The sequence below is a fragment of the Rhamphochromis longiceps genome, linkage group LG20 (assembly GCF_057381845.1).
Source record: "Rhamphochromis longiceps isolate RC_006_pf linkage group LG20, R_longiceps_female_GT1.1, whole genome shotgun sequence".
Classification (NCBI taxonomy): Eukaryota; Metazoa; Chordata; class Actinopteri; order Cichliformes; family Cichlidae; genus Rhamphochromis; species Rhamphochromis longiceps.
In genome coordinates, this window is record NC_140576.1 from 12,909,990 (window position 1) to 12,937,973 (window position 27,984).

The window sequence follows — 27,984 nt, forward strand, 5'->3', positions numbered from 1 at the left end:
TACAGCTGCATAACACTAGGGTTATAGTAGTTTTGAGACCGTGGGACCACCCAGATTATTCCGACCATATGCAGCAAACTTGCCATCATTTTGACCTCGTCATGTAACAACAGCAGCAGTGATGAAGAAGATCAGGTTAATTTTATCAGTATAAGTAAGATTTCACCGAATAAGTATGTACGCTATAGGGCTTTTTTTAGTTTTGCAATGTTTTACAACAATTTTGTTATAGGTAGCAAAGTTAAAATGTACATTAGAATTCATTATACAACTTGTAAACAAAGGATGCAGCACAAACACACAATAGCAAAATATCTAAATAAACAATATGTTCTTAGGTAAACTGGCTTGCTACCTTTGTTGTTTGTTTTACATTAAATTCTATGCGATCAAAATGACATGCTCAGCGGTTCTACGTGTAAGTGGTTGAATTTATTTATTTTCCCCTCCTGCTTGCATAGAAGTTGCCTTGATGTTTTTACTCTAGTGTGACTGAGCCATTAGAATCTGAGCAGTTGAAAGAAGTACAAATCATTCCCAAACATTGCCCTTACTCACATATAGACAACAGCAAGAGATGGTTTGCTTTAAGTGCATTCTCAATATTAGAAACTATTACTTTTGGTGTTTGTGCTGACCAGGAGACCCACTCTGAATCCACTGAATGCAAACCTGTTCTGTTCCCACATAGATGACAAAATATATTTATTTAAAGATATAGGTCATACATACATGTGCATATAAAGAAAATGTCATGTAGGCCCACACATAGTCCAGGGTTAATGGTGTGAAACCATTAAAGACTATTTTGTGTTGTTCAGTGAATGCTGTTGCTGCTCTCAAATCAGTGTAACATGAAGTGGGAGTGTGTGTGGGTTAAAAGACTGCTTGTTTTACAGGTGGATCAAAGGGTGTGTGTGTGTGTGTGTGTGTGTGTGTGTGTGTGTGTGTGTGTGAGAAGAGTAATTTTGCCACCTACTTCTGGATCAGTGTTTGTGATATCTCCTGGTATAGAAAGAAAAAGCATCTACATAACTGCGTTTGACTTCAGTTTTCCCAATTCACCAAATTTAAGAAATATGTTCCCATAGTTACGGGGGTAGTTGTAAACATGTGTAGACAGCTGGGGAAAATGGCTGCAATCATCATCAGCAGAGAAGCACAAATCTGTTTGGACTGATGACAGTAAAGTAAAGCTGTTGCCACCTTTCACAGCTAACAAGCCTGTTGGCTCACCACTGTTATTTATTCTTTTTATCCCTGTGCCATGCATATGTGTGTGTTCTCCTCAATTCTATACACAGCCGACATTTTTGCCAACGCAGTTTAGATGGAAAAGATGCAAAAAAAAAAGGGAAGAGATGCTTTTAATAAACTGCAGCATTGGTGCGATTTTGAGGCCAGCTATTCAGGCTGAAGTATAGAAGAAAAACTGACAAAAGGTTGCTGGGTTGAATGGTGTACAGGACCGAGAGCAAGTGAACATAATGAGCAACCTATTGGGGAAAAAAAAGGGTAAATGGCAATTAAAGCTTCAGGTGGCCTGTTAGTTGTAGCCAAATCCCTTAAAACTGAATGACGCAGATTTAGCTGTGTCAAATCCTGTCAGTCTGTGAAACATTTTACGTTGATTGCTCCACTTTTTTGGTTCTTGAAAAAATACTTGACTTAAATACTTGGATATCATGAAAATGAAAACTCATTTTGAAGATTTTAACAATAGTTGATCAGCGTTGCATGAAGTTTGTTGTTTTTTTTTTTTGTTTTTTTTTACCAGGATTTTGTTTTAATGTGAGCTACCACTAGCCGGTGGCAGTAATGCACATATACTAAAGTAAATTGTTTGCCAACCTCCAGTTAAACAACACGAATGGATGTACCATGCAGTACTTCCTGGTATAGATTCCATATGGATATAATTTCCACATCTGAAAAGTAAATCCAGTGTGGAATAACTTTAGACTTTATTTAATAATAATAATGGATTGCATTTATATAGCGCTTTTCGAGACCCTCAAAACGCTTTTCAATTCCACTATTCATTCACTCTCACATTCACACACTGGTGGAAGCAGCTACAGTTGTAGCCACAGCTGCCCTGGGGCAGACTGACAGAAGCGAGGCTGCCATATTGCACCATCGGCCCCTCTGGCCAACACCAGTAGGTGGTAGGTAAAGTGCCCAAGGACACAATGACCAAGACAGACAGAGCAGGAGATCGAACCGCCAACCTTCCGGTTACAAGATGAGCTTCCCAACCCCCTGAACAATGGTTGCCCTGCATTTTTATGAGTTTAAGGCCTCATTGACTAATTCCAAGTCTTACTGAATACAACATGATGGTTTTTCTTTTTTTTTGTAATAGTCTTGTTAGAATCAACGAGGAGGTTAAAGTGTAAGAAACAATAAGCTCATGTTCTCTGGTCCTACTACAGTGTGCATACAGTGAGCAGTTTAACCTGTAAAATGTTTTATTTTATTTTAAACTGATCGTGGCCTGTCTTCCTGTTATAGCTGCTAAAATCACCTTGTGGAAACTGTCAGTGGTATCGCTTGTTAGGACACATATTCTACTTACTATACGTTTGTTATAAACTTCACAGTTTATTCATTTTTGTTTTGTTTGTTGTTGTTGTTGTTTTTCTTAAATCCTTTCAATTTTGGTTCAAAATGAATGGAAATACAAACTGAAATCTGTTGCTCAGTCTAACCAGTTGATAGAAGCTAATACACGCTTTATAGCTGGTTAGAATTAAGTTGAAATATAAAGGTAAAAAAAATAGGGTGGGGTCAATTATGGTTCAGTAAAAATGGATTTTGACATAGTCTTGGACTAAATCAGAATCAGAATCAGAATCAGAAAGGGTTTTATTGCCAAATGTTGAGCGGGTTTACAACATTAGGAAATTGCTGCGGTGCTTCAGTGCAAACATACTGTTATAAATTAAGCTTAAATAGACATGAAAATAAAAATGAGAATAAGAAATAAAAGTGCTAAGTAGATAGATATATACATGATATATACATGAGTGCAGGTGGTGATCAGTGCCAAACATGGAATGATGCAGTGAACACAGCGTAGGGTCATGTGTTAGTGGTGGGAACAGTTATACGGTTATTGTTCATGTGTCCGACAGCAGAGGGGAAGAAACTGTTCTTATGGCGAGAGGTTCTGGTGCAAATGGACCGGAGCCTCCTGCCTGAGGGGAGCAGGTCAAACAGACTGTGTCCAGGGTGAGAAGGGTCAGCTGTGATCCGAGCTGCACGCCCCAGTGTCCTGGAGGTGTACAGGTCCTGCAGAGATGGGAGTCTGCAGCCAATCACCTTCTCAGCAGAGCGCACAACACGCTGCAGTCTCTGTTTGTCCCTGATAGTGGCTCCAGCGTACCACACGGTGATGGAGGAGGTGAGGATGGACTCGATGATTGCAGTGTAGAATTGCATCATCGTCCGTGTTGGCAGGTTGAATTTCTTCAGCTGCCTCAGGAAGTACATCCTCTGCTGGGCTTTCTTTATGACAGAGATGATGGTGGGCTCCCACTTCAGGTCCTGGGTGATGGTGGTACCCAGGAAGCGGAATGAGTCCACAGAGGTGATGGGGGTGTCAGTCAGGATGATGGGGGGGAGTGGGGCTGTGTGCTTCCTGAAGTCCACAATAATCTCCACTGTCTTCTGGGCGTTCAGCACCAGGTTGTTGTGGCTGCACCAGGACACCAGACGTTCAACCTCCCTCCTGTAGGCAGACTCATCCCCGTCCGAGATGAGTCCAATAACGGTGGTGTCATCTGCAAACTTGATTAGCTTGACAGACTGGTGGGTGGAGGTGCAGCAGTTAGTATACAGGGAGAAGAGCAGAGGAGAAAGAACACAGCCCTGAGGGGAGCCGGTGCTGATGGTCCGGGAGTCCGAGACATTCTTTCCCAGCCTCACATGCTGCTTCCTGTCCGTCAGGAAGTCAGTGATCCACCGGCAGATGGGATCAGGCACATTCATCTGGGAAAGCTTGCCTTGGAGATGGTCTGGAAGGATGGTATTGAAGGCAGAGCTGAAGTCCACAAACAGGATCCTGGCGTAGGTTCCTGGGGAGTCCAGATGCTGCAGGATGAAGTGTAGGGCCATGTTGATGGCGTCATCTACAGACCTGTTGGCTCTGTATGCAAACTGCAGGGGGTCCAGGAGGGGGGCCGTGAGGGTCTTGAGAAAGGAGAGAACCAGGCGCTCAAAAGACTTCATGACCACAGATGTCAGAGCCACGGGTCTGTAGTCATTTAGTCCAGTGATCCTAGGTTTCTTGGGGACAGGGATTATGTTCTGAATAGTGCAACCAGTGTTTGAGAATTTTGCTTTCAACTTAAGCAAAATTGGTGGATTGCTTTGCAGCTAGTGTCATGTCATCACGTCATCTTGGCAAGCACAGTTAAACAGTATGTTTGAGTTAATCACCGATGATAATGAAGGAATGATGAATGGTGGAAAGCAACTCCAATATTATGCTTAATCTGTGGAAGGAGGGGAAAACACATGTTTGGAAGAAAAAATGGAGTGGAGGAAGGATGGTAATGAGAAGGAAGGAGAATGATGACGGTTAAGCAGTGGTGTAAGAAAAAAGAAAAGCAGGTGCTGGAAAATAACTCCCTTTATACCATGGTCCAGGTGAATACTTGATTTTTGCTGCAGGGTGTCTTTTGACAACAGGGACACAAATGATTACAATTTCTTACAGCGCAACACAATGCTAACATCAGATTAGTTACAAAAATGAGAGACTTTGAACTGATCCTCAGAAATCATTAGCTGTCCACAGCTACTTTATGCTGAATGGGGAAAATCTCTCCTGTAGTTCATTAAATCCTTGCAGCCATCTGACGCAGCAGTACGGATATATTGATAAACCTGCTGCCTGTGATTCAAGATGCTACACTGAAACCCATGTCTACTATGCCAGGCCAACAACGCTGTGTTTCTTGCTTCAGTCACAAGAAGTGCCATTGATTGCTTTGAAATAAACATGTTTCTGTACACTTCAAATAGATATTTTTACCCATGTATGCTGAAGATAGTGATAGATATACTTGAATTTTATTGAAGTTTTTTTAGAGGCGCTCATACTCGCTGATGATAAACTGATGAGGTACATTTTATTAGCAGCAGCTGATTGCTTCTTACCCTCTTAATTCCTGTGGTTATTCCTATAGTTTTTCACATGACTGTATGATCATGCTGAGCCCAACTCTGTACTAAATAAATGTCAGGCCAAAATATTTCTCCCCTCTTTATTTCCTGCTACTTACCTTCATGCCTTCTGCTGCTTCTCTTTCTTTATTCTTGTCTTACCTTCTTTCTTGCCTTTTCTCGATTTCTTCCCTTCCATGCTTCCTTCCAAAGCTGGTACAGCTTGCTGGGTAAATATTTGTGGGGGATACAGGGTGCTGGAAGGCCTAAGCTGGGAGGATCAGCAGAGGAGAGGCTGCAGTTGTTGTGGATTAGCTGCTTGTTTTGTTATAATACCACTGTCTGCTTGCCTGGGTTTTGGTACTCACCAGGCAAGCTGCGAAATCAGAAATCACGATTTCTTGAAAAATGTATGAGTAATGCAGCTCATCACTGCTAGGCTTTAGTTCCGCTTAAAGAGGCTGGAATCACAAAAAATAGGTCCTGTATGTGAAGGTAATGCTATCTAATGGAAGTCAGACTCCTAAGTTTGAACTTGGAAGGAAAATCTGGGAAGTTATAAAGATGAGGTTTGAGGGGGAAAAAAAGGGTCCTAAATCATTGATGGACAAATGACGATCAGAAATGTTATTATTCAGTCAGATATGGGCACAGTCTGAAGTGAGAACCAATTTAATATGACTTAGGAACAGAGCGGCTATTTTAATGAAATAGCAAAGCTTAAATTTGGGAAAATTGTGATACATAGTTGTTTGTTGTGTCTATGCTCGCAGTGCAGCAAAAAATCAGATATGCTGCTTATAATATAGTTGAGCCTGTTGGCTTAGCTTAGCACAAACACTTGCTTTTATCTTCATGCTAAGCTTTCGAGTCCTTCATATTGCTTAATAGTGTTTCTTTTAAAGTCAAACATATACTTTCTAAATAATACATTATACATCTCTTTCTGCATTTGCCAGATCTTAGTTATCAGAGGGCACAGTTACAGAAAGGTATCTTGAACGGTCCCAGGGATATATATATCAGCACTTTATAAGCCCTACTTACAATACTACAGTCACAAAGGCACACAAATACACACATTAACGCTGCAAAATCACACGTTTTACTAATGCTGTTTTTTTCCCTGTTGTTGTTTTTGGTGTGCGTGTCTTTAGAATTTGGAAAGGTATCAACAAAGCAAAGAACAGTTCCACCAAGCTGCCTCCAAGACGGAAGAAAATGTTAGGTGAGACGCACAAGCACTCGCACACCCGCACATCTTATACAGTTACCCTAACCGCAACCTGATTTAAACCCTCGCGCTAAGGCCGAGGCTCATTCTCTGCTCTCTGGTGTCGGAAAATGAAGACCTGTTAAAATGCACACAGACACACGTTTATCTGGAGTCCAAAAATGAGGAGATATGATTCCTGGAGCCTCACACACCCACCCATCCCCACACTCATACACACTGTGACTCACACTTATCCATGCACACAGTTGAGTAATTAATGGCAATAGATTGTAATATTTTTTTCTTATTGTTTAACCAGTTGCATTCTTACCCTAGAGCAAACTGAAAATGTGATAAATGTTTTAATTGGCTGCTTTGATTAAGCTGCATCTAACAATACCTTATTTCCTCATCTTCACTTCTCATAGTGGACTTTTAATGAACCGCAGCTGGGAAAAGGTAGTTAATTGTTGCTGCTGAAATCAGTTTTTCTTTTTTCACTTTTTTAAGGGGGGGGGGGTCATCTCAGGTCCCATTTGCATTAGAAGCCCGAAGTGAGTTTGCTGTTAAAGGCCGAATGCTCTCAGTACAGCTAACTGGTAGTTCAAAGTTCAGATTCACTGAACAGCAATTTTTATTAACAAAGCAGGAAAAAACAAAGAAATTCAGGGAGCGACTGTGACAAACACAGGACCAGAAAGAAACTGGGCCCAGTCGGTCTGATGGCCACAGAACATGGGAACTAAATGAGGACGTTGAGCACCGTGAAGCAGGACAGCCATTGGTCAACTCACTGACAGAAGATGCTTTAACAAAACTCAAAAACTGAACATCTTGGGTGTACAAACATATTCTGCAGTGCTCAGTTCAGACCCAGGATATTAGTCCACTTGGGAACTATATTAGGAAACTTCCTGCCCTGTTCAGCCATCTGAAAACAGCATTATTACCTATATAATAATTAAAAAATTAAAAAAAAGGACAATTGTTTGTTATACATGCCTGTCAGAATAGTTCACAAATCTCTCTTTAAAAAAAACAAAAAACAAATCCAAACATCCTTTCCCTTAGATGGTTGAAATAAAAGAATTGGCTGTATCCTACCTGTGTAATCTTTTATTCCTGCTCCTTGCATTATTTAACAAGCTTGCTTGGAGGGGTTTTGTCTAAATCTTGTTGAACTTATTGTTCACCGTGTTATTTTAGATTATGGGGGGTTATCTGCTGTTAGTTCCAAAATCTTTTAACCTTGGCTTTACATATGTGTTGAGTGGAGGTGAGTAAACACAACAGGAAGGCTTTGCACAAGCTCGATTTGTATTTTGGAAGCTATCAACTTGAACTAGCTATCAACTGCAGGAGCTCATGTACACTGACGGTGGGTTATTTTTTTTCTGTCAGAACAGGTGCTTTATCTACCTGATGTGTGTGTGGTTGTACCCAAAAAGGGACAAATACTGTATTCAGACCACATAAATTATCTGTAACAATGAGGAAAATGTATTTATTCACTTTATCTTGACTAAACAGTATTGTTTAAAAGCACCCAAAGAAACTAACAGGCAACAGTTGTGTAATGTTTATGAAAATCTTACCCTAACACAAAATTGAAAATTTGTACTAGTGTACTGCTTTATACCCATCGATAGTCTGATTTAACTGACATAGGAAGACTGTGCAGAAATCCTCCAACAGTGGAATTGAGAGAAACGTATTTTATATTAAACTTCAGGCAGACCTTAGTTTTTAAAACTATCCGAGGGAAGTTTCTGAGTGCTGAGCAGTAGAACAAAGCTACTGTAAAATAAGATGTGGGTGACTCGTAAACCGCCCAAGCTCCACTGTCCGTGTTATTCTGTGCTTTGTATAAGCACGTGTTTATGCCTGCTGGTATGTGTGGGATGTGTTTAATCCACAGTTTAATCCTTGGCTTTGGCTGGCAGCACTCTGGGGCTTGAGGAAGCCAAAGAGCACAGGGCCAATGTGTCACCATGCTGTGCGCGCGTCTCTGTGTGTGTGTGTGTGTGAGAAAGGAAAAAGAAGATGAAGAGAGTAAGAAATTCTGCAACCTGTAGCACTCTAAAATGTCAAACTCAATGGAGCATAATAGAGCAGCCTCAGTAACTTTCCTATCATTCCTTGCCTTTCATTGCTTTGCCTTCTTTGTCCAACTCTTCAGGCCTGCCAATTACAAATTACTTTTCCCCTTTATTTTCTAGAAGTTCACTGCATTCCAGATTTCTTAACCAGATTCAGACATTTTTATGTAATGAGAAAGATTTTTCAAGCATAGTTCACATTTTGATTATAGCATACCATTTCATCTACTAGTACTTATCACAGGTACCTACAGTTCAAGTAGCCAGCAATTGTTAAGTACTGTAAATCAGAAAAACATACAACACTTGCAAGTCTTTACATACGTATTTTAACCAGGTTATTTCCACTTTTCATTCCACTATTGTTTCATGACAGTCCAGACAAATTGGAATTCCCGCAGAAATCAGGGGTTGACACGGAGATACATGGTGTGTATAAAGAGATGGATCCAGACAACAGAGACTGATGGAGAAAAAAGCCTACTTCTGTGAGCGCACTGGTGTTTCACAGAGACGTGGCTACAGGAATTACCCCAGATTGCATTGTTATCATTGACATCTGTCAGACAGTTCAGTGTACATGGTACACCAGGGAGGGGCAAAGAAAGAGGCAGAAGGTCTGCAGCCTTTATTAATAACACATTGCGGTACCTTGGGCAGATTCCTGTGAAGGACTGTTTGTTTAGCCCAGATGTTTAAGTTTATCTGCCCGCGCCTAACACACAAAGAGAACTATCATGTACTGTCTTGCTGTTGTCTGTCCTTCCACTAACCAGGCAACCACATATGTCATGTTGATACAAATTACTATATATATGGTTCGTACATTTGATGAAAGACCTCTATTATGCTTTTACTGTTAGAAGTTTTGTCCAAATACAGTTTCAGTAGTTGGTGAAATGGGCTGTGATGTTGATATCTGTAGTAGGACGTAGGCTTGTGTGGTAGTTTATCAGTCAAATTGTCACAAAATAAGAAAATGTTATAAAAATAAGCTGTTAATTATTGCCAAACCCGTCCCCGAGGCCCCCAGCCTCCCACTTTCCCCCTTTTCATGTTCCTACGTGTTGGTTAACAGTGTTGCACAATTTTGCAGTTTGCTTTGAAGAGCCATCAGTTTCACAAGCCTAAAACTGAAGTGCTGGCAGGTTATTTACTCTCCTAGAGTGGGATTACAGACAGTAAGAGATAAACTAAGGTAGGGTCTTGTTAGAAGAGTCAGTCAATGGCTCTCAATCTAAAACAGATTTCTGCAGTAGTTCAGAGCAGCTCAGTTTTATGAGTAGTGCACCACATGTGGCCTCTCTGTTTTCCAGCTGCCACAAAAAAATATATAAATGTTTAAATAAATGATGTCTCATATCGATGTCCTGTGGCTGTAGACGTTTCATAAACAACATTGTTGTTCTGAAACAAAGAGATTGATGTAGTTTCTGATATTCACTTAGCAAATATAAAACTCTTCTTCTAAATTGACAGGTTTTTCACACGTTGGCAGTAGAATTGGAGTGAAAGAGGCATTGTGATGACAACGGCCTCCTCTTCAGAGTAGTCGAATGGGAGTGAAATGGAGACAGGCAAGATATACTGTATACTCACATCAGATCACTCGGGTCAATAATCCAAGGTGTTTTAACAAGGCCAGCTGTCTGTTACAGTGGCAGTCCAACTAGTCTTAATAGCCACCCTTTGTCAGATTCTTCCAACATGTGTCAGAACGTACCAGTCAACAGAGATCACTCAGTCATAAAGCCGACGAGTTGAGTCCAGATAGATAAGCAACCTAGTTTGAAGTTGTTGCTGTGCTGTAAGAGAAAAGCCAATCAAATACAAGTCTGGATTGCAAACAGATTTATAGCAACCTGAATTTGAATAGAAATGCTGTCAAATAAAGTTATGAAGATTAGGTGTAAGATTGGGTGTACAAATCGGCTCCGCATCAGCTACAGATGGATCCGCACCCTACATATAAGCTTTTTGTATATTCTTGTTTTCTCTATCTTAGATACCTTAAACAACCTTTAGGCAGCTGCCTGCTGCAGACTGTATTTGTGATCAGCAAATTATTGGTTAGTTTCGACATTAGTTAGGGTGCAGCTGAAATGGAGCTGCAATGGAAAATCATATCACCTGTTACTTTCAGTATTTCCCGATAGCAGAATCTTTTTTGCTGCAGTCTGAATTTTAACAGATTTGTCCTCCACACAGATCCACAGTTTTCTACCGCCTGTGATCGAAAAACTAAATTCACTACTATGTCCCACAACAAGCAGGCAATGACTGTACACCCAGCTATAATCTTTGTTTCTTTGGATATTTGTGCAGTTCACTCTGGTATAGCAGACTGGGTTCACATTCGTGCATGAATGGATTTGAGAAGTTGCCGTTTCCAGTGAAGAATGAGAAATGATGTTGTTCAGTAGATTGTTTATTTATTTTTTGCCCTGTTTCCTTTGGAGTATAATGTTTAACAAAACAACAAAATAGTATTAAAATGAGATGTTTATTAGTTTAAGTACAACTTAAAATTGGTGATTAAAAAAATAGGATGACAGTTTACAAAAACAAGAACAGGCATAAATGAATTATTACACAATATATGGTTTTTATTTTAAAACTAGAAGATAGCTGGGCCCGAGTGGGAGCATTCATCTTTATTTCTATTATGCACGTTTTCCAGATGGACACAGACGGATTCTTTACAGTATACATTTTTATGGAAATCTTTTGCATTACAGTCATCAGAGCCACTGTGGAAGGCTAAGTGAAATGATGTGTGCAGCATTGTTAAAGGACTGACAAAAGTGAGAGGGAGTCCTTTGTCTCTCGCAAACACGGAAGTTAAAGTGAAGTCTGAGCACTACTATATAGTGGACCCGCTCTTCTGGGTTACGGTTGTGATGGAATAGGAGAGATGGGAGAGGATGAGTGAAGGAGTGTAGAGAAACAAGATAGGGGGGAAGAGCATATGTGCCCTGAGTCAATTGAAAAGCTGTCAGGGAGCAGGTGCCTACAAGCTACAAGCTAGAGATAAGAGGCAACCCTTTCTCTGTAGCTGTTTTCCTCTTCACCTGTCCTGCCCTATCTCTTTTTCTTATTATCGTCTTTTTTTCCACCACCACATCAGTATTAATCAAACCACTAACATAAGAGTAGTCGGAGTGATTCAGAACCTCCAGTGTACCAAAATGTCATTACCTGATAACTTGTTTACCTTCTGTTGTTGCTGTCATAGGAGAACTTCTCTGATGTTAGCACGTTTCCCTTATTGGGAGACAGAGTTTTGATTCTGGTTCAAAGCTAATTAGACTTTAGTTTTTAAGATTAGACTGCTGTAGAGCTCTTGGTCAACACATTGCCTCCTTTGTTTACAGGAGCACATATTAGATCGGCCGTTAATTTATGGACTTGTTTTGCTTTTTCACCGTTTGCTGTTGGACCCAGGAGTTTGAGGTTTTGAGTTCATTATGCTTTTTGATTTATGTTTCAGTTTTTCTTTCTTTTAGAATTTTGGTCAGTATTTATTTTACTATTAATAGAGTTTCTGTTTTGTTTTGGTTTTTTTACTTGGGTTTACACATCTTGGTTATCTTAAGTTTGTATATATTCTCTATGGTTTATTTTTTAGTCTTGCTAATAGTCTTACATTAAGTCAGTGATGACTTCAGGTTTATAGTTATTTCCCCTTTTGTGTTTCCATTCTGTTCCTTCCATCAGTCTCATCCCTCTCTTCTCTTTTGTCTTCTCCTGCGTCAAGCTTGTTTAGATCTTTTATGTTGGTAACTGTTGTTCCCTGTGCATGTGTGATTTTCACCCTCCCTCCCACCGTCTCGTTATGTTAATTATCTTAAGCTTTGTTCCCCACCTGTCTCCTCTTCCCTCATTAGCTCTTGTATATTTTGCCAGTCTTCCTTTGTCCTGTGTTGCGTTGTTGCTTGCATGCGTTCCTCTGCCTCTGCTTTGCCTTTTTTTCCTCAGGTATGTTCTGGAAGTTTGGATTCCTTGGCTTGGTGCCCTGTTAGCTTTTAAAAATTGGGCTTTGTGAGTTTCCTGGACCAAGAAACATTAAAGGTTTTTTCAAGTTTATTTACATCTTGAGAGTGCTGCGTTTGGCTCCATACGTTTTTGTCTTTTTCACAACATTTCATCACACCATCACCACCTTGGTATTTTGATTGGTTTACGGAGCCTGACAGGAAAAAGCAGGACTGCACAAGTTGTCTATCACATGGTTGCAGTGCCCTAAAACAAACCCTGCCTTGTTTTTAAATTTATGGAAAGAAAAGAGAGCAAAACATTGTTATTCATGTGACAAAGACATTATTTTTAATGGTTTTTTGTGACATCACATCGCATACCACTGCCACAATGAGAAGTAAAGTTTGATTTTTTCTAATAAGAAAAAAATCAAATTATAGCAACATTATAGCATTGTTTGGATTTTCTTTTGTTTACATAAATTATTATGATTTTTTTAGCACTATATACAAAAATAGCTGACAAAACCTCCAGGTCAGTGCCTGTGATGCTGTCAAATAAAGCAGCCTTTATTCCAATTAATTTAAAAAATGCATTTATTGTAATTTAATTCTGAAATATAGCTCATGTTAAGAGCATGATTGTAGTTGGAGGCTATTACTGGAATAACAAAGCAATGTGTCTGCTCACACACGAGGTATTCCAGACTTCCTACACTACGTCACAGCATTTGATTCTCTCCGCTTTTGTTTTTTTTCTCTCTCCTCGGGTGCTTATTTGTATGAGATGTTAACACGATTTTCTAATTACTTGCCTGAAACACATTAGAGATACCAGCCCTTTGTAGTTGACAGGATAGAAATAAAATGGTGTATAGGACAAACAGTGCCTCATATGTATAGCCAAAGCCATTAAGGAAAAACACAAAAACATCACTCTTAACTCTGAGAGAAGCGCGGTTTCGAGGTGATAAAAGCATCTTCCTTATCAGTCTCGTAGCTTTCCCGGAGGCTTTTGTAGTCACTGGTGTGTTTTCGTGTCTCTTCCGTTTTCCAATTTCTCACCCTTTCATTTCTCTCCCTCTCTTTGTCTTGGTAAGCTGCGTGGTCCAGAAGTCTGAGGCCTCTGTGTTCTGCCCGCCTCCGCCTTCGCTGCCGGAGATTAAAAATAATGGGCAGCACCATTAATTAAGCGACTAATCTTACTGTTTATGTTTTGTCATATTTACTGCTCACAGATGCGTGGAGTACCCCACCACACCACCACCTCCAAAAAAATGTAAAAATTGCTATTTCCACTCGCATTTAGAGTGCTTCTGCAGCACGCACACACGAAAATGAACAACAACAACCCCATACATGGCTCAGCGGGCTGTCAGAGATGCCACTTTACCTCATTCCAGCTAAAAAAAAAAAGAAGAAGAAGAAGAAAGAAGTCCCACCACTCCCCACCCCGCTCACTCTCCTCCTCTTATTTATTTATTTTCGTAAGCGGCTCAGTTAATATTGTTGATTTAAGACCTCACCTTCAATTTGGTGTAGCATGTGGACAGAGCTTTAGCTTTTGCTGCAGCTGAACCAATTTTCTGCTTCAAGCGCCTTTAATAAACCACGTAGCGCTATCAGGAGGCTTTGGCTTCCCTGATGAAGGCCATTTATTTCAAATTAAAGGAGAATTCCTTATCTTTGGCGGCCTCAAACGGAGGGGGAGATAAAGATGGCACACTTTGGTGTTGTACTCTCTGTGTTGTTAATGGTGGGACCAAAAAGAAAAAAAAAGAGGAGGAGGGCGGGCGAGGGAGAGAAAAAAGTAAGAAAGAAGACAGAGTTGGAGGGAAGGCGAAAAGTGGAAGAAGAGCGATTAATCAGGAGATATAAACCATTGGAGGTTGTTTGGGGGGAACCGAGTAATCTGATAGGCTGTCATCTTCTTCAAATGGGCTTCTAAAAGAGAGCCAATTGATGCTTCATTCCATCCATCATTCTATCTCACTTTCTGTTTTTTCCTCTTCATCTCTGTTCGTTTTCCTCTTTAACCTCGATCACCTGCGCTCAGATAAACTCCGTTGCCGCATCCATGATATTTTTCCTGATGATAAAGTGTTTGCGTGGATATGGATATGCTGTAATTGAAACGATGGGGTCAGCTTCTCTTCATGAGTCAAAGTCTAAAAGAGTCTTTAATTTGGCTTTCAATTAAATCCGGTGTTAAACGCTCCTCGTGGAGAAAGCGAGCAGGGACACAGTGCGGAGATCGACGTGTTGGCATGTAGCGAAGCGCGTGCATGCACGGCGCCCTTTGATGTTTACAGCAGACGTGTGCGCACGTGCCAGTCTATACCTGCGTGGGTGTACATAACTCTCTTGTCTCTGCTTCAATCAGTCAGAATCCATTACCGCGAGGCGCCCAGGCAGCAAGCCTGTCGTAGTTAACAATCACACAGATAGACAGGTAAAGACAAATTATAATACAGCCCACATATCAAATTAAACACGGCTAATTCAATCTCTCAAAGCACACTTTTCTGCTGTATTTGATCAGAATGATCCTGCCCACTCAATTAAGTACGATTTAGCGCTAATTGTACGATTCGCAGTGAAGCACGTACTATACACCCCATAGGTTGTTCAAACAGGTTGGCACGTCTAGGTGTGAATTGTTTTTTATCTTCACTCCCATTTTTTTCTACTTTTTCTTAAAAGAGTTTCTTTTGTTCTGATCTGAGACAAAATAAAATTAAAAAGACAGCTTTAACCCAGAACTTGAACTTGAACACAGCTGTAAAACAAGTGTTCAAAATTAAACAACACAGTTTGTTGTTTGGTATTGTTACAGGTATAGACAAGTGACACAATTGAAATTGGTAAAGATGTTTATAAAGTATTTTAGGCCTAAGGTGAAAAACTGTGGAGAGTCGGGAGAAGTACTTTTAAGAAGACTTAAGAACTTCTAAAGCAACGAGAAAGCCGTGGAAAGTGTAGTTGTGCCGGAGCACTGAAAGCACCATCAACTGCTTTCCCCCCCTCTAAGTGAGGAAATGGCATATTTGTGATTTGCATAGTACAGTTATTTCTCATCCTCCATCCTTTCAGTGTCTGTCATGCAAAAGGTCCAGTACAACAAAACAGCGGCTGCAAAGCTGTTTGATTCACATCAGTTTATGAAGTGGGTAAGATGTAAACGTCCCAATTTAAAGAGTGAGTTTATTTTTTAAACCTCCTATAACACAACTGAGATTAAAGTTGGACACACTGCTAACTTCATGCGGTCTTAATTGTTAATGGTGTAACCATAGTTGATCAGCTTTACGAGATGAGTCCCTAAAAAATGATAAAGCTTCCCTGATTGTTGTGTGTGTAAGGTCGGGGGGCGGGTTCATTCCACTGCAGGGCAACCTGCCACTGCATGTGGCAAATTTGAACTTGAACTTGATTTAATCACCCTTCACGGGAAAAAAAAATTTTTTTGGCGTGTCCAGCCAGCTTTCAGTGCAGCTAATGTTGTTAAGACTGCTCAGTCCTGTTCTCTCCTCCACATTCAGAGGAAATAAGAAGAGAATATGAAAGCTTCTAATTGCTTGTGGGATCCTTCTGCAGATGGAAGTTTGTGATAGACCAGAGTCCTCGCTGCTGCACTGGTGCATTTCCCCACTTTTCACCAAATATGTCAGTGATGTGATCATTTTTGTTACTGCTACCAAGAAGGTTATGTTTTTGGTAGTGTTTGCATATGTGCGTGTTGTCATTCTGTCTGTAAACACAATAGCTTTGCGAGGGTGTAGAGTGGGCTCATGTTAACAATTCATTAAAATTTGGCTCACCTTCACTAACGGCTTCAATGTCATCTTAATGATTTATCGGCCTAAATTTGACGAAAAGATGCGTAACTTGGAAACTTTATTTTCAACATACAGAAAGTATAATATAAATATTTAAAATAACATGTCACACTTGACCTCTGACCTCGCTTTTACATTTAAGGATACCTTTCTTTAAAGTTGTCCCCCAAATATATTATATCTTTAAAGAAAGTATTAACTTATTAGCTTCATGTCCAGTTATTTACAATTCAGTGCCTATTATCCATGACCTACTCTTACATAACGTTTATATACAAAGTACAACACCGTTGCCTTTAAAGTAAATACTCGGAGGGCTTCTTGTTTCTGCTGCTACATCAGGAAGTGAGCACATCTCTAATGAGACTGATCACAAAGCCTGAGTGATCTAACCTGCAGTGTTTCATTAGTTTACTGTCACTTAGTTTTCCTGCTCGTTCTCTGCTGCTTCAGAAACTGGTAGCAGTCTTAAAGATCCTCTTCCCCTCTATTAACAGTTATTCATCATCAATGATCTCTTTAAGGATGCCAGGATGCTTTGTAGATGACCTTTATCTTTACAGGGATTTGTCTAATGGAAAAGTTCAGACAAAGTTCTTCGGACAGCTTGCTGTTGTTTAAAAGAATAATTTCAGCATTTAGAAATGCACTTTGCTAATAAAAGCTTTTTAAATAAGGTCCCCAAGAGTACTTGGAGGCCCTTTTTTATTTGTCTGGTACAAATGTTTCCTTTGACTCCTGATTATAATTTTGTGATCTAAGCACAAAATCACTGCGACCTCCCGAAACACAGTTTTGGCCATAACTAGGAAATTCTCATTAAGCAATTATGACAAAATTTCACACAGCATATGTTTTGATGCCAGACTATGATGTGCATACCACATTTTGAATGTAATGTTCTCCAAAAAGGCTCTTTGTGTCAGTATTTAAAACTGTAATCAAAAAACCACATTTCTGAAATGTTTCAATGAATGAATTCCATGAACAAAGTGAGCTGATGAAGTTGTTTTGTTTAGTCACTCTAGTTGACTCTGTCTCGTCTGTCTGTGCAAGCTTCTGCTTTTTGCCTTCCTTTGTTTACAGGCTAGTGTCTGTCTGTGAGTGTGCTGCTGGAGAGTTGGTGAATAACAGGTTTTTGGAGCTTTTCTGCTGAAAATAGCCGTGCTGCCACCAAAACAGCAATAGACAGCTCTCTTGGATACTTGTAAACTTTCATAGATTGTAAATGCATTTTAGATGCTTTTTCTTGCAGCTTTTCTTCCCTCTAAGTCAGTCATGAATGTGAGACTGACAGCTAGAGTATTGATTTTTTTTTTAAGTTGTTTTTTGTTTCAATTGTGATTAGGGCTGCCACGATTTGTCGACTAGTCACGATTACGTCGACGATCGTCGACGACTGATTTAATAGTCGACGTGTCGTTTGAAGCTTTGTAAGATCGCAAAAGACGCAGGAATAATAGCAGGATTTAAGAGTGTAATAACGGACTGAAACAGAAGATGGCAGCACAGCATGTACAAGGATGCCAGCTGCCGTTAAACCCCGAAGAAGAAGAAGCAGCTGTGTCCCAGAATTCATAGCGCGGCCCAGCTTAGTTTCCAACAATGGCGGTAGCTAGTTAGTTTTAATATTACTCTTATTATTCTTTCTGGGTCACAAAATAAACGTTTAACATATTTTCAGGCGAGAATGTAGCTGTGTAAACCTCAAATATCTGCTCAGTTTATCAGGACACCACATATTTTCAAAAGCGCTCCGACGTTTTCGGAGACGTCTGTTACCCACTAGCTCGATAGCTAGCCGGGGGCTAGGTCACTAGCGCCGTGAGAACACCGGACTCCCGGCAAATTGTTTTCAAACCCACCGCCGTCTTTCGCGACTCAGGTTAAATATATATGAGTCACTTAGATAAATTAAAAATGTTATTGTTTGGCTTTTTTTTTAGTATTTTATTTGTTCCTGAGTAAATCGGTTTGGCTGAGATTAAAGTTATAGTTTTTACACAGCTGAATAAACGTCAAGCAGACAACTGATTATCAGAAGTGTGAGATGCTGGAGAATATACTCCGGTGTCCTGTTATATTTTAGATAGCAAGGAGTTTATTAAACTTTACCGAAACAATCTGCAAATTTCATTAAAATTGAATAAACTATCATCTTGTCTTTATTTTTAGTTAGCACCTTAAAAGCTTAAAGCTGTAAGCTAATGATAGTTATATAAGAGCAGATGCTGCTGGTGCAATAAGCTGTAGTTTTACGTCCAGTGGATGATGATCTGATTAGTCGACTACTCGCATAAATAATCGGTGACTAGTCGACTATCAAAATAATCGTTTGTGGCAGCCCTAATTGTGATCCAGCATTTTTCTCTTTTTCTGAGCAGCTGACCTACCTGAATTCATGTTACACTGATACTATGTCATCAACTAATCAAAGCTAAACTGATGAATGAAACGTTGATTTACAGAAGATGTAAGAATCTGAATGAATAGTGTGATGAGTTTACTTCTTCTTCTTTTTTTTATTTTTATTTGAAAGCCTAATTTACACTAGCAGTAAGAAACAGAGGTACAAAAATGACAGTTTTTTCACTCCGTCTCTCTTGTTTCTTGTCTTTTGCAGGCCTCGCAACACAGAGGCAGTGTGTGCTGGCCTGCAGGCTCAGATTTTATCCTGTTACAGGGACAACAAAGACCAGACCTTAAAGTGTTCTGACCTGGCCAAAGAATACATGCAGTGTATCAATGCTGCAAAAAAGGTGAGAGCTTTTTCAATCTGCAAAGATATAATAAAAAAGTGTCAGGGATGGTGCAAAGTGTTAATGTGTCATAAATGTAACGCTGAAAACAGAAAGATTTGAGATTTATTTTTACATGTTATGAGGACTCCACCTATAGCCTTCACCTATCGTTTTTGCACTTTGGTTCCTCTACAGATGCAAAATAATCTAAAGTAAAAGTGCTTTTATTTTGAAAATGCATTTAGATTGTTTATAAGGATTTATTCATTTTTATGAAGTAGTAGGAGAGTAGGAGAGATTACAATAACTAATAGTCATTCACCTTAAAAAAATGTGTAATCCCGCCCCCTCACTGCTAAGTTCTTCTTTAATAGTCGCTTCAGGTTTTTCTAAGATTTTTATTTATTTATTTTTTTAAGTTGGGCTATACGAGCTACTTTTCAATAGTTGATTTATTACCTGCAGTAGATGGGATCGGCACAACCTGGTTTGGAGAAGCAGCCTGGGGTAATGCATGGAAGCTGAGCAGTGCATACTTTAGGACTGGGACATCACTGAAAGCCACCTTGATTTAAGCATATGTGATATTTAAAATATTTCCATTCTTTTACTGTTAGACAGCCTTTGAGGACAGGAAGCTGAAGCCAGTTTCCAAAACAGCAATTTGAACTTGCAGGAGTACCGCTGAGTGACTTAGGTAGTTTAACACGTTTAATCAAAAACACCAAAGTCACACAATACCACAAACAAACGAACAGATTGAGCATGTCCCGTTTTCTGCGAGGGGAAAATTACTGTTTTTGTCAACAGAGTCTGGTGGCTTTAATGAGACTTCAGGCTTCAGTTCCCAGTATAAAAGGACTGTCTGTATAGCCTTCAAATAATCCAACCTAACACTTTAATGCACTCCTGTCATCAAAGGAAGTGCAGGGGAATACTTGATGATGGTGTCCCTGCAACAATAGAAGGACCCTTAGAGTTTGCCTGGTTTATGTGGCTGATTTTATCGTTAACTTTGATTTTTCTGCGCAGAGGCCAGAACTGTGCCAAAATTGCACCGCTAATAAAGATGCTCTGATGTGTTCTGTCAAAAAACAATGTATAAAAGAGTGACACAAACACAGCCCCTTAACTATACGTTGCCTTAATAGCAATTTTTTTGTCAGACAGTGGCGCTTAGTGCTAAATTTCAAGCATTGTCACTGAGGCGTGTGTTTGTTTTTGTTTGTTTTGGGGGTTTTTTAAGCCATATTTCCATGTAACATAATTGCTCATACAAAGGTTCGAAACAGCAGAGTGCCTTCTTCACGTCTGATTAGCTGCCTTGCCATTAACTAAATTAACAGCAGAAACCCCACTGACGCTACTTCTCTCTGACACTCTCAGACCTTCACCTGAAAGTGCGGTGAACACTTTGTAGACAAAATGATCTGTGCAGTGTTTTGAGATGCAGTTTGGGGACAGTTGAGAGGTATAGTAACTTGTTAAAAAGGGATATACATTAACAGGTCACTTTATTAGGTGCAATTTACTAGTACCGGAAGACGGATACACTCTGGTCATAAATTCATGAACATGGTCAACGATAATACTCGGGTAGGCTGAGGTGATTAAAAGATACTCAGTCTATTAGTCAGTTAATTACTCAGTCAAGGGGCTTGATTTTGCCTAGAATATATTGCCCACACTATTATCCCCAGCAAGAGCTTGAATCTTTGGCACAAGAGAGGATGTCTGTGAAGGTTCTCAGTCATCCAGGTCATCGTAGTCAAAGGAGCTTGCAAAGAAAAGCGTCTGGACTTCTTTAAGTTGCTTGAAGACGTTTCACTTCTCATCCGAGAAGATTCTTCAGTTCTAAGGTCAAATGGTGGGGAGTCCCAGATATAAACCTAGTGAGAGTTTCCCCCCCACAGAGGGACAAAAGGACCTTAGAACTGAAGAAGCTTCTCGGATGAGAGGTGAAACGTCTTCAAGCAACTTAAAGAAGTCCAGACGCTTTTCTTTGCAAGCTCCTTTGACCACAAGAGAGGATGGAGCCATGCTTTATTGTTGTTCTGACCCTGCCATCCAAATGCTGTAACAGAAGTAGGAGACTCATCAGACCAAACAGCATTTTTCTATTGCCCAATTTATGAGTTGCTGTTGACTTCCTATGAGCTTGAAGCAGTCTGGCCATTGTCCTCTGACCTCTGACATCAACGAGGCATATTGATGGATATTTTCTATTTTTCAGTCCATTCTCTGTAAACCCGAGAGGTGGTTGAACATCCCAGCAGATCAGCAGTTTCTGAAATACTTAGACCAGCTTGTCTGGCACCAACAATCATGCCACATTCAAAGTTACTTAAATCACCTTTCTTCCCTTTTCTGACACTTGGTCTGAACTTCACCAGGTTATCTTGACATGCCTAAAGCATGCAGTGAGTTGCTACCATGCAATTGGCTGAGCAGATATCTGTGTAAACAAGCAATTGAACTGGTGTACTTAATAAACTGACCTTTTAGTGTATTTGGGGATCTTTTAAATCTGATATTTTTATTGAAAGCATGCATATTAACATTCTTATATGTTCTTTGGAACTGAAGAAGACTTAATGAAGTAGCTGGTCTGATTTTAAGTCAACAAGAGAGCATCACCCAGTTGATGCAGCAATAACGTCTGCAGAATTTTAGGAGGGTATGAAACCAAACCACCCACTCTGTAGACACTGTCTGACTGTGTAAATAAGATTATATAGTAGTGAGGATAGATTTTATAGGCTTTTTTAATGATTATTTTATTTATCATGTTTTTAAGCTCTCTTTTTTCCACCAGAGGATGTAGTTTATGTGATCAGGCATTGCAGCCAGATTTGTCCTTCATCTTTAGTGTCAAATCATTTTTAAAGTAACTTTTAAAATTCCTCGTGTTTCACTGCCGTTCAGCCTCACACATAGAAAAGCAGTGATTTGACTGAATTACGTTACACTGAGCTGTGCAGGTTTTTGAAGATAAATATAAAAAGATGCTGGAGCATCAAAAGGCAGTTTAAAGGTTACTAACAAAGTTAATTGACGATTAAATATCACAGAATACATTTACAATTGGAAAGAAATAAGAGAGGCATATAAAGCTTTTTAAATTTGATCTAACTTCCAGTTAGTTGGAGTTACTTTACCTCCAGTAAGTCAGTTTCATTTCTGCCTGGCTCATTTTCTGAGCTCTTAGTTTTTCTTTGTTTTGGTGCTAATAAAGGATTTTTTTACAGGCTGGATTCCTTATACCATTTTTTTTCCTTTTACTTCTGTAGGCTCCTGAGATGAATCATAAGTCTGTCTCTGATGATTTGGCTTGGGTTATCTACTAGTTACTGAATCTTCACTCTTTTTATCTCTCTCATTCCCTTATATTTTTATCCACAATGGAAAACTCAGATATACATTCACTTAGAAAAATTGAACCTTTATACTTCACTTTTTGGCACCGCCTAATATTGAGTTCAACCTACTGCTGTTTTATTTAACAGCATCGAAAAGTCCTGTGTACATTTCTGCAGCAGCTACAAGTTGACAGAACGCTAGAGAGAAAATGTGAGGAGGAAGCTGCAGGACGGGCTACTCGCAAAGTTTGTACGGTAGAAGCATTTGAAGGTACAGCTGCTCATTATGCACTCGAGCAGCGTATTACTATCTCATGCTGGTCTCTGCTCACATCTCCTCTGTATTGCTCAGGGGCAGTGAGGCTTACCCTGGAACACAGTAATACAACGTGTGATAATCAGCTTGCTGAACATTGATACCTCTGCTGTTGTACTGCTGTATTGTGTGCATGGATACATGCACTCGTGTGCTCGTTCAGCAGCGTCTGAACTTCTGTTTATGTCGTGTATGACAGCATGCAGTCATAAATTCACATTTTTAAATATGCAGCAATGTTTATGTTCTTATATTCGTTGCTTACTAGGATTGGTGTGTGTGTGTGTGTGTGTGTGTGTGTGTGTGTGTGTGTGTGTGTGTGTGTGTGTGTGTGTGTGTGTGTGACAGAGAGTGGGAGACTTTCCTCCATATATTAGCTGGTGTGAGATAACAAGGAGTGAAGGAAGACTCTTTGAAGACAGTCTTTAAAGACTACAGCAGAGCATAATAATACATATATGCGTGTGTGTGTGTGTGTGTGTGTGTGTGTGTGTGTGTTTGTGGCGCGTGAATAGCTTGCTACATTGCAGCTTGCTTCAACCTACTCATCAAGGTCTTTCCTCTTGATTGGCCCCTGAGGCATCTCCCTGACTTTCACCCTGTCAATTTGGAAGTTTATAAAGTTCTTCCTCCGTTTTGTGTCTTTAAAAGCTGTCACAGTTAGTTTGGTTATCGCTGATAACTTTTTCCCAGTGCAGTAGCAGTGACACAGTAAACTCGCCAAGTGCTAGTGAGACAACAATTAGCAGAACCACATGGATAGTTTTCAAAGTTGATTGCTTAGAAGAGCTTTTAACTTACAGAGTATCAGTCTGTCCTGTTGTTAAGACCATTGTGAAACCATTTTACCTGCTAAAGTTTGACAGCCATTTGTTTCTTGTTCGTGGAGTTTGGTTATAAACTCCATATGAAGGTTTGTTAGTAATTGCATTCTAATATAAAAATGCAGACAGATTACCAACATGTTGCAGTCCCTCTGAGTACGTAACCACCGATGAGTGCAACCCATTTTCAGCAGGTTTCTTTGGGACTCGGCTAAACTCTTTGCCATATGGTTGTATTCTAGATAAAAGCGGTATTGCCGAGCGCCTCTGTCATTTAGCAGTTCAAGTGCTGTCCTGCAGCAAGTATGACCTTTTTAGAATTTCTGTTTCAAATCTATGAGGTTCTGGCTGAACTAATAGAGTTAATCACTGTGTTATCACAAACAGACTGCACATAATTTCCAAACTGGTCCCATTCAATCCCAAACTGATAGCCTACCGATTATCTCACTGATGTTTTATCTGCATCTTCATGCACCAAAGACGCTTTTAAAACAGCAACTCAGTGCGATTGGTCGCACACCTGCTTCCTGTTATCAAAATCATTTCAATCACAAGTTCGTTGCCCACAGTCACCATCATTTAGTTTGTGCCTCAGGCTGTAGCATAACTGACTTTGTGTCATTCACTTCATTTCTTTGAGCAGCATAATTATCAGCTAGGCCTACTTTGGTTTTCTAGTTGTGCTAGAAAACCAAGCATTGCTAATACGAAAAATCTGTCAGCTGCTAATGACACTGTTCGGCTAACACTTTCCACTTGGCTAACAGCTACTGTGATAGTGTGACAAATGAGGGTTTTTATGACTGCGTAAAAGAGTACAAAATATGCTTATGTAAAGCTTTTGTACAGATATAAACTAAACATTACTCTTCTAATGTATTTTAAAATGACTGCATCTTAAGAAGGCTTGTAGGCAGAGAACCTGGGGAAAATTCATAAATGTATTTCATCTTGCTTATAAGCAGAGCTGATGAGTAATGTCTTCTGTTTTGTGAATCAAAGTTTTAATCCTTTCAAAATTTTGCAGTGGACTGGACCATGCAAGAGAGATTACACTACAGCTGGTTAGTTATTTAATAATGATAGGAAATAAGGACGTCTCCAGAGGGGAGAGAAACACATGGTGACTTTTCATTCCTGAGCTTTTAAGTGAGTGAAAGAGGACTTAATTGGGACAAAATTGGTCCTGTTCCTTTTTTGTCTCTCAGCAGAGGTGACTGTGATGTGTTGTGATCAGTGCCACAGCAGGTCAGTAGACGGACATGCATATCGCAGACGTCTTCCTGCTGGGTTATGCTTCCATCTTTATGTGTACCCGTGTGCACGTGTTTGTGTGTTTGATGACAAATGAGCGGAGGATCCCACAGAGACGGTGCAGACAACCTCTAGTCATTATCCTCTGGGAGGCTGTGCCTGATGTGGGCACTACTACATGTAACGCTTACACACTGTCCAGACACTCTGTGGGATTCTCTAGTCATTTATCAGCACTCTCAGATGTGAATACATACACAACACACACACACACATGCTGTCTGTGTGGCTGGTGGGATTCTCAAGTCATTTAGCCTCAATCTAAGAGACAGCCTGCTTTTGATCAATGTCAGACGCTCACGCTCACCGTGGAGAGAGGAGTGAAAGGCAAGAAACGAGACAGACATGAGAGAGTGCTACTAAAGAGATTTGTAAAAGTCATTTGGAATATCTGAGCAGAGAAACAGAACAGACTGAAAATGTACCAAAAGATGGAAAATACACATGAAAGAGTCCTTTAATCTGAACCATCTAAATAATGTGCCACTTTAGATCTTTGCTAAGTTTGTGTCATACGAAACATATTTCACAGAAGCATAAGTATTATACTAGATACTGTAGGGCTGTTCAATATAACGATATATATCAGATGACGATATGAAAACATCTATCATTTCATATCACGCTATCGTTTGTTTCGTTTTGTCACAAAATAAACTGTTTACAGCAATATTTTTTCATCGTTTTGATGGTCACTGTATAATTTCTTAAAGTTCTCTCTTTCTCTTATATTTAATATAACCACACTACGGCTGGACAAGCGACGGCTTTTATGCATTGTCGTTAGCAACAATGACAATAAAACCATCACATGGCTCCGCCGTCCGCTTCTTTATTTTCCACATAAACTTTTCAAAATAAAGATGAAGATTCTGTGCAGATTTTTCAAAATAAACTGAATCATGTGACATAGTATGCAAAGTGTTTACTGACGAGAAGCTAAAAAGAGCCGTCAGGGGCTAAAATAATGAACCTTAGAAACAGGCTTTTCCCCGCAGCACGCCGTGTAATAAATACTCACAAAGAAAATTGCGGCCGTTTCAACTTATGTCACACTCGACTCCAGGTACACGACGCCCAGCTGAAAACACTGCACACAAGTCGAGTTGCCCAAGCCTCACAGAATTTACAGAAAATGTAAAATATTTGTGATATATATCATTGTCTGTACTAGAGCAGGGCGATATCACCAAAAATATTTTATCACGATATACATTTGAAAATTTGCGATAACGATATAACTGACGATATAATTGACACTAGACAAAATACTTTACAATACACAACTTTATTAGTGCAAAAAAACCCATCAATGTATTTTCACTTAAACAAGCAGCTGTTTTTTTTATGTGCATTAAAGTTATATAAACATTTAACAGTTCAAATGCAAATTCCTCGCTGACAGTTTAACCAAAAGGCATTTCCAGTGGAAATTGGCCGACATATCCTCAGCATAACCATGTATAATATCCACAAAACTTAAAAAGAGGTTATACACACACAATACGGTAATATTATTTTGAAGCACAGTACGTATCACTCCGCGAGGCTCCGGCTTACGGTAGCCGTAATGCTCCGACAATCCATCAAGTGGTGCGACTTCGTAGCTTAGCAAAGCCGTACTAAAACATTTGACAGATTTCGAGCGCCGTGTACCACATAAAATCGTTTCGAGGTCAGTAAACACAACCAGAATTCAAACATAAGGCACACGGGATTATAAGGGGCACTGTCGATTTTCAGACAAATCAAAGGATTGATTTTAAGTGTGCCATATTTTCCAAAAAACACGATAATAACGACGGCCCGCTAGCATGGTCTACCAAAAATAGTGCTTTGTTGTGTGTCTGACAGACGAAAGCCAAACCAGTTCCACATCACTGAAGTTGCAGCATTTTTACAAACCAATTCTGGTTCATCCGTTTCATTCAACGATCCGCTTTCGCCCTTCTCATTCTCCGTCGCCGCCATGCTTTTTCCGCCATGTGCGCATGTGCGTTTTACCCATATTCTATCGCGATATTTCATTTTCTTATCGTTGCCCAACATTATACCGGTATTACCGTGAACGATATGATATGGCCCAGCCCTAGTCTGGACGATAGATGTCTTATATCGGGATATGAGATTTTGGTCATATTGCACAGCCCTAAGATACTGTGTGTATGAAGTTAACCAATAGTGAAATCAAAATCTTGGGAAAAAGGTCACAAACAAGCTGTTTGTCCATCACTGTCAACTTCAAATGTTCAGATGTTAGATTTAAACAGCTCATGTGGTCTCTGTAGTTACGGAGAATTGAAGCCTCTCCCACATCAAAATTGGTTAAACAAGCAGTTTCTGAACATGCAAATGGAGTGCAATGAATTCATGATTCAGTCTAATATCAGGCAACATCGTGTTTGAAGTCGTTTGGCTTGTGGACCAGGAAGTGTGCTCTTAATATGGGAAAATATAGATGCAGATATAATGAAGGATATGGCGCTATGTGTGACCATCCACAGGCCTGGCTCGTTGTATCCCAAACTTAGTTATATTTGAATTTATCTTTGAGTACCTTAGATAGAAACTGCGTTAAAGGTAAAGCCAGCCTTTATAGCTTAACAGCTATAACAACAAGATATTTGCACAAAGCTGCGGTTATGGTAAATGATACACAAATGCACAGTTTTTATTTCATTTCTTCTCCAGTGCTTTAGAGTCGCATCTTAGAATCTTGCCTTTCCCGTGTCGCCTGTTAGCTGTCCACGTTGACGACTCCTCTGCCCCTGACAGCCATGGAGAGGTGCAGTAGGGAGTTGGCGGGCTTGGTGATGAGATGTCAGAGTTATCAGCTATCACGGCATAGGAGAGTCACCCAAATAACCCAGCGTACTGAGACCGATTATCCTTGTTTTGAGGAAGGAGCCATAATTAATACCTTAAATTCCCTTCTATGCTATTTTGTTTCTGTTTGTTTTCTGTTGTTTGTTTTATAATCGTTCAATCTAAAACGCCATAGTAGGTCCTTAGACCATTAAGCAATCACTGACAGTCGTAGCAATCGAGACTGTGGGCAGGTAAGAGCCGGGACACCTGTCTGTGTGAAGTGGAGCTTTCCTTGGATCGGCAGCATCACTCACTT

General features: G+C 39.9%; 1 protein-coding gene across 1 annotated transcript in view; it reads left to right on the forward strand.

Moving 5' to 3' along the window:
• chchd6a (coiled-coil-helix-coiled-coil-helix domain containing 6a) overlaps nt 1–27,984 on the forward strand; it is a 75,033-nt gene that overhangs the window by 33,967 nt on the left and 13,082 nt on the right. Inside the window, exons 6-7 of the mRNA XM_085394454.1 lie at nt 6,330–6,400; nt 18,927–19,062. Coding sequence (XP_085250580.1) covers nt 6,330–6,400; nt 18,927–19,062 — 207 coding nt within the window. The remainder of the gene's footprint in view (nt 1–6,329; nt 6,401–18,926; nt 19,063–27,984) is intronic.